Source organism: Scyliorhinus canicula, chromosome 5 (genome assembly GCF_902713615.1).
Source record: "Scyliorhinus canicula chromosome 5, sScyCan1.1, whole genome shotgun sequence".
In the NCBI taxonomy this organism is placed as follows: Eukaryota; Metazoa; Chordata; class Chondrichthyes; order Carcharhiniformes; family Scyliorhinidae; genus Scyliorhinus; species Scyliorhinus canicula.
This window is the reverse complement of record NC_052150.1, coordinates 166,531,979-166,544,416: the sequence shown is the minus strand read 5'-3', so window position 1 is coordinate 166,544,416 and position 12,438 is coordinate 166,531,979. Positions and strand designations below refer to the sequence as shown.

Below are 12,438 nucleotides of genomic sequence, written 5' to 3'. Positions count from 1 at the left end.
TAGCAGGAAGGCCACCATTGCTGTTTGTATTCCAATATCTATTGTCTGCAGGGGTAAAATGCCAACATGTTAGCACAGGGCATACCCCCATGCCCAACCAGGTCCAATGGACTACATGGTGGCCCCGATTGGCACTGCAGGCTCTGCACCCGCATGTTCCCCCCTCTCCCATCCTCTGGCCCTGGTGCCCATCCCTGCTGCCAGTGGTACCATCGGCTGGCACTGCCCATGCCAGCTGTATGCTCCGCGGCCTCCATCCAGCACCGTATGGTGGGGTGAGGGGGAAGTGGGGTGGGGGCACCTAATTGGTCATATCCAATGGGCTACACAATGGCTCTGGTTGGCACGACGGGCTCTGCCCCTGCATGTTCCGCCCCCTCCCCTATCCCCGCCCCCCTGGCCCCGTTGTTGGGGGCCTCTGGCCTTGCTGCCCATCCCAGTTGCCAGGGGTACCATCAGCTGGCACTGCCCTTGCCAGCAGTACACTCCGTGGCCCCCGCCTGGGGTCCCCGTATGGGCTACTGTGGGCATTGCCCTGGTTGGGCTGCCAGCGGGTGGCAGCTGGGTTGGGGGGGTGTATGGCAGTGAGTGGGGTGCAGGGGTGGGAGCACCCATTAGTCTAGTGTCACTGCAGAACCAGGGACCAAGGTGGATGGTCAGTGGGGTGCGCAGCAAGTGGGCTGCGGCAATGGCGGTCCAAGCCTGGACACTGTTCCAGTCTCGTTGGGTGTCACATTGGCTCCACGGCCCTTCCCCCCCCCCCCCCCCCCCTCCCCAGCCAGCCTGGGCACTGTCAGGACTGGCAGCCCACCATCTGCCTCTGCATGGCCTACCTCCTCTCTCTTCCTTATCAGCCACGTCACCTGCTTCTTGTTTTGTAAAAGCACAAGTGAACTAGGGGGCAGCATGGTAGCATAGTGGTTAGCTATATATATAATGGTTAGTTCACAGCTCCAGTATCCCAGGTTCGATTCCCCGCTGGGTCACTGTCTGTGTGGAGTCTGCACTTTCTCCCAGTGTTTGCGTGAGTTTCCTCCAGGTGCTCCGGTTTCCTCCCACAGTTCAAAGATGTGCGAGCTAGGTGGATTGGCCATGCTAAATTGCCCTTAATGTCCAAAAAGGTTAAGTGGGGTTAACTGGGTTACGGGGATAGGGTGGAGGTGTGCCCTTAAGTAGGGTGCTCTTTCCAAGGGCTGGTGCAGACTCGATGGGCCAAATGGCCTCCTTCTGCGTTGCAAATTCTTTGACTATGACTCGCAGTTGGGAATTTCTCCCAGTGGAGATGGAGAATTGCGGAGACCCCAGAAAATACCAGGTCAAGCCCGCTAATGCTATGCCAACAGCGCTTGCTGTACATGCGGAGTGGAACGCATTGACGCAGCTGTCGAGGCACTGGAGAATTGCGATTTGGCGTGAAATCGGTGCCCAGTCACGATTTCAACGTCAAAACTGATTCTTTGCCCAATCGCTTTCCTGATTCCGACATCAGCCGACGGAGAATCCCATCCTTGGTCTTCACCACAAATGGCACAAAACTGCAAAACCTCCTTAACTTGGTCTGGATGACACAAAATTACCAGCATTCTCTTCAAGTAACCGAAACGGATATGGATACGTAAACAGCGCACTGGTCCCCGCCAGTGCCCTGGACCCCGCCAGACGCAACCACCTACCTTCCACAAGGGTTGACGTTTCCCATCTGATCCCAGGATCATCCAGCAGCAGCCGCCGACTGAGGAAGCGAGGGAAATGCGGCGGTCTGCAGGTTAGACTGAAGCAACACGGTTTCAAGACCCCTCTCCCCAGCATACTCCTGGCAAACATCCAAGTGATTGAAAACAAGCTGGATGAACTTAACGCAGACTTACCTCTCAGAGGGAAGTAAGAGACTGCTGTGAGCTCTGTTTCACAGAGACATGACTCACCCCTGCCTCACCGGACTGTGCCATACAACCTGAAGTCTTCTCAATTCACCGGGCGGACCGCATGGCATCTTGAGGCAAAGCGAAGGGTGGAGGGGTGTGCCTCCTCATCAACTCCTCCTGGTGCTTGGATGTGGCGACCCTGGTGACCTACTGCTCCCCAGACCTGGAATACCTGACTGTGAAGTGCCGCCCATACTATCGTCCACGTGCGTTCACTTCAGCCATTATCATAGCGGTCTATATCCCACCCCAGGCAGAAGTGAGGAAGGCGCTGGATGAACTGTACAGTTATAAACAACTACGAAACAGAACACCTTGTGGAGGCCTTGTTCATTGTGGCTGGATACTTCAACAAGGCCAACCTCAAGAGTGTACTGCCAAAATTCAACCAGCACATCTCCTGTCCCACCAGGGGCGACATCACTCTTGACCACTGCTACTCAAAAATCAAGGGCGCCTACCGTTCCATCCCCCGGCCGCACTTTGGGAAATCAGACCATAAGACAGTGCTCCTTCTCCCGGCTTACAAGCAGAAACTCAAGCGGGAGAATCCAGCTAAGAAGGTTGTGCAGTGCTGGTCCAAGGAGACAGAAGAGCTCTTACGTGACTGCTTAGAGACAGTGGACTGGTCCATATTTAAGTACTCAGCGACTAACTTAAATGAGTATGCCACCACCGTCACAGACTTCATCAGCAAATGTGTGGACGACTGCGTGCCAAAGAAAGCAGTACGTACATTCCCCAACCGGAAACCATGGCTCAACCACGAGATTGACTCCCTACTGAAGGACAGATCTGAGGCGTTCAAGGCAGACAACACTGACCTATACAAGAAATCCAGGTACGACCTCCGCAAAGTCATCCGAGATGCCAAGAGAGAATATCAAACCAAGCTGGTGTCACAGACAGACTCTCGGCGGTTGTGGCAAGGACTGAACAACATAACTGGCTACAAAGCGAAGCCGAGCAGTATCTCTGGCAGCAGCACACTCCTCCCCGATGAACTCAATATATTCTATGCTCGGTTCAAGCAGGTAACCAACAATCCGCTGTCGAGAGCCCCAGCAGCCAATAATTCACCCATACCCACCATCACAGCTTCCGAAGTCAGATCGGCCTTCCTGAAAGTGAACCTGCGGAAGGCGACGTGCCCAGACGAGACCCCTGGTCGTGCACTCTGAGCCTGCGCGGACCAGCTGGCAGAGGTATTCACAGACATCTTTAACCTGTCCCTACTCCACTCCGAGGTTCCCATCTGCTTCAAGAAGACCACCATCATACCGGTACCAAAGAAGAACCAGGCAACGTGCCTCAATGACTACCGCCCGGTGGCCCTGACTTCAGTCGTAATGAAGTGCTTCGAGAGGCTGATCATGAAGCGCATCACCTCCATACTCCCGGAACGCCTTGATCTACTGGCTTGCCAGCCTTGGTCTGCTTTCAAAGCTCGCAATTTAGCCCTGTGCTAAACAGCCCCTAAACAACTAAACAGCTGGTCATTGACTTCAGGAAGCAAAGTACTATACACACTGCTGTCAGCATCAACGGGGCAGAGGCGGAGATAGTTAGTAGTTTCAAATTCCATGGGGTAAACATCACCAAAAATCTGTCGTGGTCCACTCACGTCGACGCTATCACCAAGAAAGCACAACAGCGCCTATACTTCCTCAGGAAACTAAGGAAATTCGGCATGTCCACATTAACCCTTACCAACTTTTACAGATGCACCATAGAAAGCATCTTATCGGGCTGCATCACAGCCTGGTATGGCAATTGCCTGGCCCAGGACCGCAAGAAACTTCAGGGAGTCGTGAATACCGCCCAGTCCATCACACAAACCTGCCTCCCATCCATTGACTCCATCTACACCTCCCGCTGCCTGGGGAAAGCGGGCAGCATAATCAAAGATCCCTCCCACCCGGCTTACTCACTCTTCCAACTTCTTCCATCGGACAGGAGATACAGAAGTCTGAGAACACACACGAACAGACTCAAAAACAGCTTCTTCCCCACTGTCACCAGACTCCTAAATGACCCTCTTATTGACTGACCTCATTAACACTACACCCTGTATGCTTCATCGGATGCCAGTGCTTATGCAGTTGTATATCTTGTGTTGCCCTATTATGTATTTTCTTGTATTTTCTTTTATTCCCTTTTCTTCACATGTACTTAATGATCAGTTGAGCTGCTTTCAGAAAAATACTTTTCACTGTACCTCGGTACACGTGACAATAAACAAATCCAATCCAATCCAATCCATCCAGGTTTCCTGTCGAGATGGCTTGCAACCAAACACAGTGAATCATGCCGGTCATTGTTCAGTATCCTGGCAGCAGTCAGGATGCCTTCACTCTGCAGTAATCTGCTGTGCCACCTGTATTTGACCACCACACTAGATCAGAGTGCAGCCACTGTGGCAACAAAGGCTATCAAATGATCACCTAATGACTTCTGTTTGCAACCCACACACATCTTTGCAGCTTGTATACAATGAAAGTCTTGCTTCCACATTGATGCACTATGAATTACAATGAGACGAGAGTAGAGAGTAATCGAGGCTTTATTACACAGATGTGTGGCCTCCTACAGCTGCTGCCGAAATGAGCACACACATTTATACTCCACCTACTGGGCGGAGCCAGCTGGCAGGGATCTACCCCCGTATCTGTAGTACAGGGGCCTTACCGTAATACCCTTGTATGCAGTGCAGTATCTATAATATAATACAACAGTGGTGACTACCCCATTCACCCCCTGTTAAATATGAGTCCAGCGGGGGTGGTGGAAAACTATCTACATACAGGTTGTCATTAAAATTTCAGAGGAGGTTACAAATTTAGATGATCGGGCGCCTTGATCCGTCGTTGAGAGCGCCACAGTGTTGGTGGCGAGTCAGGCGTCGGTTCAGTCGTCGGTGACTCTGGGAGCGTGTCGACATCCTCTTCATCCCCGGGTGGGACCAAGGGTAGGACGGGTTGTCCTGGAGTGGGCGCTGTGGTGGGATGTGCCGGGAGAAGGGAGGGTGGTGCCGGGGTGGTTGGGGGGGGGGGGGGTGCCCAGGAACCCAGCTGATGCCAGGTCCCAAAGGGAGATTGTGTCTTGGCGGCCGTCGGGATACGCTACATAGGCATACTGCGGGTTTGCATAGAGTAGCTGTACCCTCTCAACCAATGGGTCCGACTTGTGTAGCTGCACATGTTTACGGAGGAGAACGGGTGCTGGAGGTGCCAGCCATGTTGGGAGCGAAACCCCGGAGGTGGACTTCCAAGGGAAGGCAAAGAGACGTTCATGGGGGGTTTCGTTAGTCGCAGTACACAGGAGCGACTGAATGGCGTTAAGGGTGCCAGGGAGGTCCTCCTGCCAACGGGAGGCCGGGAGATTTCTGGAGCGTAGGGCCAGCTGGACGGCCTTCCAGACCGTCCCATTCTCCCGCTCCACCTGCCTGTTTCCCCAGGAGTTGTAGCTGGGCGTCCTGCTCGAGGCAATGCCCTTGCTGAGCAGGTACTGGCGCAGCTCCGATGAGCCCATGAATGAGGATCCCCGGTTGCTGTGGACATAGGTGGGGAAACCGAACAGAGCGAAGATGGTGTTAAGGGGTTTGATGACAGACGTCATGTCGGGGCATGGGATGGCGAAGGGGAATCTCATGTACTCGTCGACCACATTGAGGTCAGTGGAGGGGAGGGGCCCTTTGACGTCCACGGTGAGGCGCTCAAAGGGGTGGGAGGCCTTCACCAGGAGCGCATGGGTTGGCTGGTAGAAGTGCGCTTTACCCTCCGCGCAGACCTGGCAGTCTCTGGTGATAGCCCTGACTTTCTCATTGGAGTAGGGCAGATTGCGGGCCTTTATGAAGTGATACAAGCAGGTGACCCCTGGGTGACAGAGATCGTCATGCAAGGTGCGGAGTCGGTCTACTTGTGCGCTGGCACATGTCCCTCGGGATAGGGCATCGGTGGTGTTTGTTGAGGTTACCGGGGCAATACAAAATCTCGTAATTGTAGGTGGGGAGCTCGATCCTCCACCACAAGATCTTATAGTTTTTGATCTTACCCCGCTGTGTGTTGTTAAACATGAAGACAACCGATCGTTGGTCAGTGGGGAGAGTGAATCTCCTGCCGGCTAGGTAATGCTTCCAATGTCGCACAGCTTCTACGATGGCCTAGGCCTCCTTCTCGACGGAGGAGTGCCGAATTTTGGAGGCATAGAGGGTGCGGGAAAAGAGTATCACGGTCCTGCCTGCTTGGTTGAGGGTGGCGGCCAGAGCAACGTCTGATGCATCGCTCTCGACTTGGAAGGGAAGCGTCTCGTCGACCCCATGCATCGCGGCCGTGGCGATGTCGGCCTTGATACGGTTGAAGGCCTGGTGAGCCTCGGCCGTCAGTGGGAAAATGGTAGATTGATTGAGGGGGTGGGCCTTGTCCGCATGGTTTGGGACCCACTGGGCGTAGTACGAAAAAATACCCAGGCATCGTTTGAGGGCCTTGGGCAGTGGGGGAGGGGGAGTTCCATGAGGGGGCGCATGCGATTGGGTCGGGGCCTAGAACTCCGTTCTGGAGCACATAGCCGAGGATGGCTAATCGGTCCGTGCTGAACACACACTTCTCCTTGTTGTAGGTTAGGTTAAGGAGTCTGGCGGTGTGGAGAAATTTGGAAAGGTTAGCGTTGTGGTACTGCTGGTCATGTCCGCAGATGGTGACGGTGTCCAGGTACGGGAAAGTGGCCCACAGTCTGTACCGATCTGTGGTGGTATGGATAGGAGCACTGCCATTGGTGCAGAACACTGGTTTCCCATTGGCTCTGGCTGGTCATGTGCCTCTCGGCTGATTGGCTGAGACTAGTCATGTGACTGCTCACCAATTGTTCGAGAGGCAAGTAGACCCCGCCTCCAAGGCGGGGTATAAGTACCCAGAGTTCCCGGCGGTCAGCCTTTCACTGTAGTCGACCACCGGGCTAACATCTAGCTGATTAAAGCCTAAGTTTGGACCTTCATCGTGTCTCGCGTCCAATTGATGGTACATCACGGTCAACCATTCGGTCCATCTCCCGTTGGAAGACCGAGACCCCATTAGTGACACCGAAGGAAAACCTAAGGAAATAGTAAACGCGGCCGTCCACTTCAAATGCGGTGTACTGGCGGTCCGTCTTGCGAGTGGGGAGCTGGTGGTAGGTAGATTTCAGGTTTCCTGTCGAGAAGACCCGGTACTGTGCAATCTGATTGACCATATCAGATATGCGAGGGAGGGGGTACGAGTCGAACTGCGTGTACCGATTGATGATCTGACTGTAGTCAACGACCATCCTGTTTTTCTCCCCAGTTTTTACCACTTACCACTTGGGCTCTCCAGGGGTTGTTGCTAGCCTCGATAATACCTTCCCATAGCAGCCGCTGGACTGGGTCCTGTCCTGGGCACTGTACCGTCTGCTCCTGGTGGCGACCGGTTTGCAATCTGGGGTGAAGTTCGCAAACAGGGAAGGTAGGTCGACCTTAAGGGTCGTGAGACTGCATACAGTAAGGAGTGGTAGGGCCCTCCAAATTTCAAGGTTAGGCTCTGAAGGGTGCACTGGAATTCCAGGCCGAGTAGCAGGGCAGCGCAAAGGTTGGGCGGAGGTAGAGGCGGAAGCCGCTGAACTCTACACCCTGGATGGTGAGGGTGGCAATGCAGTACCCCCGGATCGCCACGGAGTGGGAGCCGGAGGCCAGGGAGATTCTCTGGTTGGTGGAGTGGACCGTGAGGGTGGATAATGCTCTCAGTGCTTCCGGAATCCAGAAGGCAGGAAACCTTGTGCCCGTCAATCTTCACCGTCGTCGACGCGGTTGAGAGGTTGTGAGGTCGTGTCTGGTCGATCGTAACGGAAGCCAGGCGTGTTGGGTCGACAGCGGTTGCAGGCGATGAGCGGTCCGATGAGGTGTCCGGCGAGCAGGGATCCTGAGACGGGGAACATGGCGGCGCCCACAGGCTGCACGTATCCTAGGGTGGGCAAGATGGTGGCGCCCACGGGCTGCACGTGTCCTGAGGCGAGCAAGATGGTGAGTAAGATGGCGACGCCCACGGCCGCACGTGTTGTGAGGGGAGCAATATGGCGCTGCCCACCGGCTGCACGTGGTCTGCGGGGAGGAAGATGGCGGTGCCGGGGGGTCGCACATGGGGGACGCTGGGGCAACGGCGACAACCGAGCGGGCCTGGCACACAGCAGCAAAATGGCCTTTCTAACCACAGGCCTTGCAGAGTGCACTCCATGCCGGACAGCATTGTGGGGGTGCTTTGACTGTCCGCAGAAGTAACACTTGGGTTCCCCGGGGTTGTTTGGTTGCCGCACGGAGCAGGCCTGGGGTTGGCTGGGGCGGTCGCTGATGGGGTGCACGGTAGGGCATTCACTGGCGGAGTCCACGCTGTCCAGGAGGGGTGGGCCGCGCGGTCAGGGGCATACGCTTGAATATTCCGCGAGGCGACCGTGAGCGAGAGTGCTAGTTTCTTGGTCGCCGCGAGGTCGAGGGTAGCCCCTTCTAAGAGTCACTGGCGGATGTAGGCCGACTCTATGCCTGTAATGATCGCGTCTCTAAGTAGCAAGTCCGAATGTTCAGAGGCTGAGACGGCCTGACAATCACAGTCTCTCACTAGGAGTTGCAGGGCACGCCAGAAATCCTCCACAGACTCACTGGGAAGTTGATGCCGTGTGGCGAGGAGGTGCCTGGCGTAGATCTGCTGCGTGTAGTTCTCCTTCAGTTGCGCCATGGCCTCAGCGTATGTCGGTGCACCCGGATGAGGGGGAAGATGTCCGAGCTCAGGCGCATGTAGAGGGTCTGGACCTTCTGTGCCTCTGAGGGTGGGTCAGTCGCAGATCCTATGTATGCCTCGAAGCAGGCTAGCCAATGTGCAAAAGCTGACTTGGCATTGGTTGTTTGAGGGTGCAGCTGCAGGCGATCTGGCTTGATGCGGAGGTCCATCGCTGTACAATCTCTGTGTAATAAATTGATGCACTATCAGTTACGATGAGACGAGAGTAGAGAGTAATTGAGCCTTCATTAAGCAGAGATGTATGGCCTCCTGCAGCTGCTGCCGAAATGGCTGCAGCTCGGTGAGCACACACATTTATACTCCGCCTACTGGGCAGAGCCAGCAGGCAGGGATCTACCCCCGTACCTGTAGTACAGGGGCCTTACCATAATACTCTCGTATGCAGTGCAGTATATACAATATAATACAACAAGTGGTGACTACCACACACATGGAGTGTGATAGAGCTGATCATTGTCATGGCAAAACACTTTTGCTGCAGAACTGCTCTGGAGGAGCACTGCAGTAAGTATATCATGCTGGTCTGATCTATGCTGCACAATCTCATTACCATGAAGACACCTTGCCATCGGCAAACAGCTGAGGAAGAAGAGGAAGGGAGCAGGGAACCGAGACATCCCCTTTCTGGTAGGGCTGTCTGTGAGCAGCTCATATGATGGCGATATCATTCAACAACAATGCATCATTCAACAATAGTCCCATACCTCACCTTCCTTCTTACAGACCATCACAGCAGAATGTTGAAATAAACTAAAAGTATAAATAAGGCCATGCATTACAAACATCTTTGACCTTTGTGCATTCTCTTGGTGCCTCTCATCGGTGTGCTGCAATAGTGTTCCGACTTAATGCTATCCCATGTCTGAAACATGGTTAGTGGAAGGCTCCTGGCTTTCACTGGAGAAAAACCTCAGGACCTTAGGAAGATCTGGCTTCAGAATGCACCATTTTAGAATTGGCATCAACAGCCTGGGTTGGCTGGCTGATTTTCAGCAACAAGGGTACTGGTGGATTGTCATTGGAAAAACAAATACTGTAAACCTGACGTGACTCCACAGAGCATCTGCACTGCAATCTGAAAGACTTTGCTGGAGCCACATGTTAGGACAGCAGATTGCCTTCCCTAATGAACCAGATGGACTTTTACAACAATCAGTTGCTGAGACTAGCATTCAATTCCAGCTATTTTTAATAAATTGCATACATTTCGGCAGCTGCCATGGTGAGTTTTGAACCCCTGCCCCCAGTGAATTAACCTGGGCCTCTGAATTACAGTGTAGTGGCATTGTCACTGCACTGATATTGCAATTCTGAAGTTATTTTCTAAATTATGTACATTGTCCGTATCTGAGCTGGTGACAGTGAGTGTTACATCGAATGACAATAGGTGAGAATTTCTGGTCCCACCAGCAGTGGGCATCATTGCTGACAGGACCAGAAAATGTTGAGAGAAATATTTTCCAGCCCCACTCAGACCTTTGCTTGGCTCAGGTGGGACTAGAGAATCACAGGCAGCATTTCTTTATTTCCCCCAAAATGACTGAGAGCAATCGGCTGATGATGAAATCAATGAACGTTTCCATTGTCCGCGTCTCACCTATGACGATCTTGCGGTGGGCAGTGCTGAAGAATCCAGCCCTAATTTGGAGAGAAGCACGGCAAGCACTGATCTCAAAGTGACACTATAGGCCTCCACCAGCATCAGAGTTTCGGTACCCCCACCACCATTCTTGCCAGCGTTAGCCCCCCCCCCCCCCCCCCCCCCCCCCCCCCCCCCTTCCCCACCTGCATGGATTGCTTGCATCGGATTTCTGGGCCCTTCCAATTGAGTTACTTCCCTCGCCTATTCGCATCAGAAAAGGCCCCTCCCCCCCGCCCTCCCCCATCGCGATCATCAGGCCCGCCTCCAAGTGAGCCACCACACCCCACTATGGAGCCACTAAAGGCCCCCACCTCTACAGGGCCTCCACTTTAACCTTCAGGTCCCCACCCCCTCAGTCCCCTACTTCATCAGTTCTTGCCCCGTGGCAGTGCCAGCCTGCCACTGCCCCCGGCACCCTGGTATTGCTGGGTTGGCATTGCTAAATTGTCGCTGCCAGATTGGCACTTCCAGGGTGCCATGGGGCAGTGCCAGGGGACTGTCCAGCCATGTCTCTGACCACCAGGGGCTATAGGAGGCTCCAAGCACCCCAGCATGGTCATCACGCCTATCCAGTGGTTGTAAGAAGGCCCTCATTAATGAACACTTGCACTTTAATATCTGAGTGGTGCCAACTGCTTCTATGATGGAAAAGTACCTCCAGTGCAGGCATTCTGTTCAGGCATCAGAAGATGAAAAAGAGCCAGTCTAAAAAAAAATGCTGTCAGAGCACCTGGTCCTTCTGGGAAGCACTTTAGACAAGAAAAAAATCCACTCTGAAAACAAGCACTCAGGCAGAGGAGCTGTTTTTTTCTAGGAAGCACTTTGGAGTAGAAAAAATCCACAATGAAAAAATCCCCCACTCAGACATGGCACCTGCCCTTCGGAAATACTTCAGAGGAGAAAAAAAACACTATAGAAAAAATATGGTTAGATAGACAACTGTTCAAAAGAGGAAGCACCTCAGGGTTAATGGACTGTGAAGTGCTATAAAAACAAACAAAGCTAATTCCTCTTTTGGCATAGCCTTCAGCTGTCAATCAGCAGGCTTGGAAAAGTCATTGGGATGTGAAATTCAATGGAAGCAATCAAGTACTAAAGGAAAAAAGCAGACACACTGCATCATGTCCAAAGATGTGCAGGTTAGGTGGATTGGCCATGCTAATTGCCCCTTAGTGTCCAAAAGGTTAGATTGTGTTACAGGGGATAGGATCAGGGCGTGGGCTTCAGTAAGGTACTTTTTCCAAAGGTCGGTGCAGACCCGATAGGCCGAATGGCCTCCTACTGCACTGTAGTGATTCTGTGATTCTATGATTCTAACAGTGAAACCGTAGAAGCTCGTAAAATTCAACAGTGTGTGAAATTCAGGGCAGGATTCCCCATTTGGGTGACAGTGCTCTCCCACCTCTGATTTGCACTCATCAGCGGAAGCAGTGACCAGAGGCGATTCACTGTCCAATTCCATGCAAGTCTGTGCAAGGAACATTAGTGAACCAGATGGGGTTTTAATGACAATTAATAGTTTTGCGGTCATCATTAGATCTTTAATTGATTTGAACCCGGGTCCCCAGAGCATTATCCTGGGTCTCCAGAATACTTATACCACTGTGCCATCGCCTCCCCCAAGAGCATTGGCCTAAGGTTCTGGATTACCAGTCCAATGACATTAACACTACCCTGCCACAGTCTCCCTAAGTAATTATCCATTCACCTGTTGAAGGCTATATGCAGCATTTACTGATTGAGCATTTATCTTCTAATTGTACTTTTTTTTATTGTGTATTAGGAACTCTTTGCTACCTTCGGAGTGGAAATTCTCATAAAGCTGTTACAGATTAATCCAAATAAATTCTACAGTAGTATGGGCCACAACAAACTTATACTGTCCACAGTAGACTGTATCTGGTAAGGTCTTTGTTATACTGCAGCAATAAATACTTTTAGCGCGCGATCTACCAACTATGTTGCCCCCGAACAGAGGCGCAACATGGCCAATAGATGCTAAACGAAGCCTCCCACAGGCTAAGCGGCATCCAGTACGCAAGGCGTCATGATGGGGATCCTGCCCACAATG

The 12,438-nt window shown here is 52.8% G+C and overlaps 1 protein-coding gene across 3 annotated transcripts in view; it reads left to right on the top strand.

Annotated features, from left to right (window-relative positions):
* LOC119966403 (cilia- and flagella-associated protein 69-like) overlaps nt 1–12,438 on the top strand; it is a 181,266-nt gene that overhangs the window by 88,465 nt on the left and 80,363 nt on the right. For all 3 annotated transcript variants that reach the window (XM_038798012.1, XM_038798011.1, XM_038798013.1), the window contains one exon: nt 12,151–12,269. In XM_038798012.1, the coding sequence (XP_038653940.1) occupies nt 12,151–12,269 (119 nt within the window). The remainder of the gene's footprint in view (nt 1–12,150; nt 12,270–12,438) is intronic.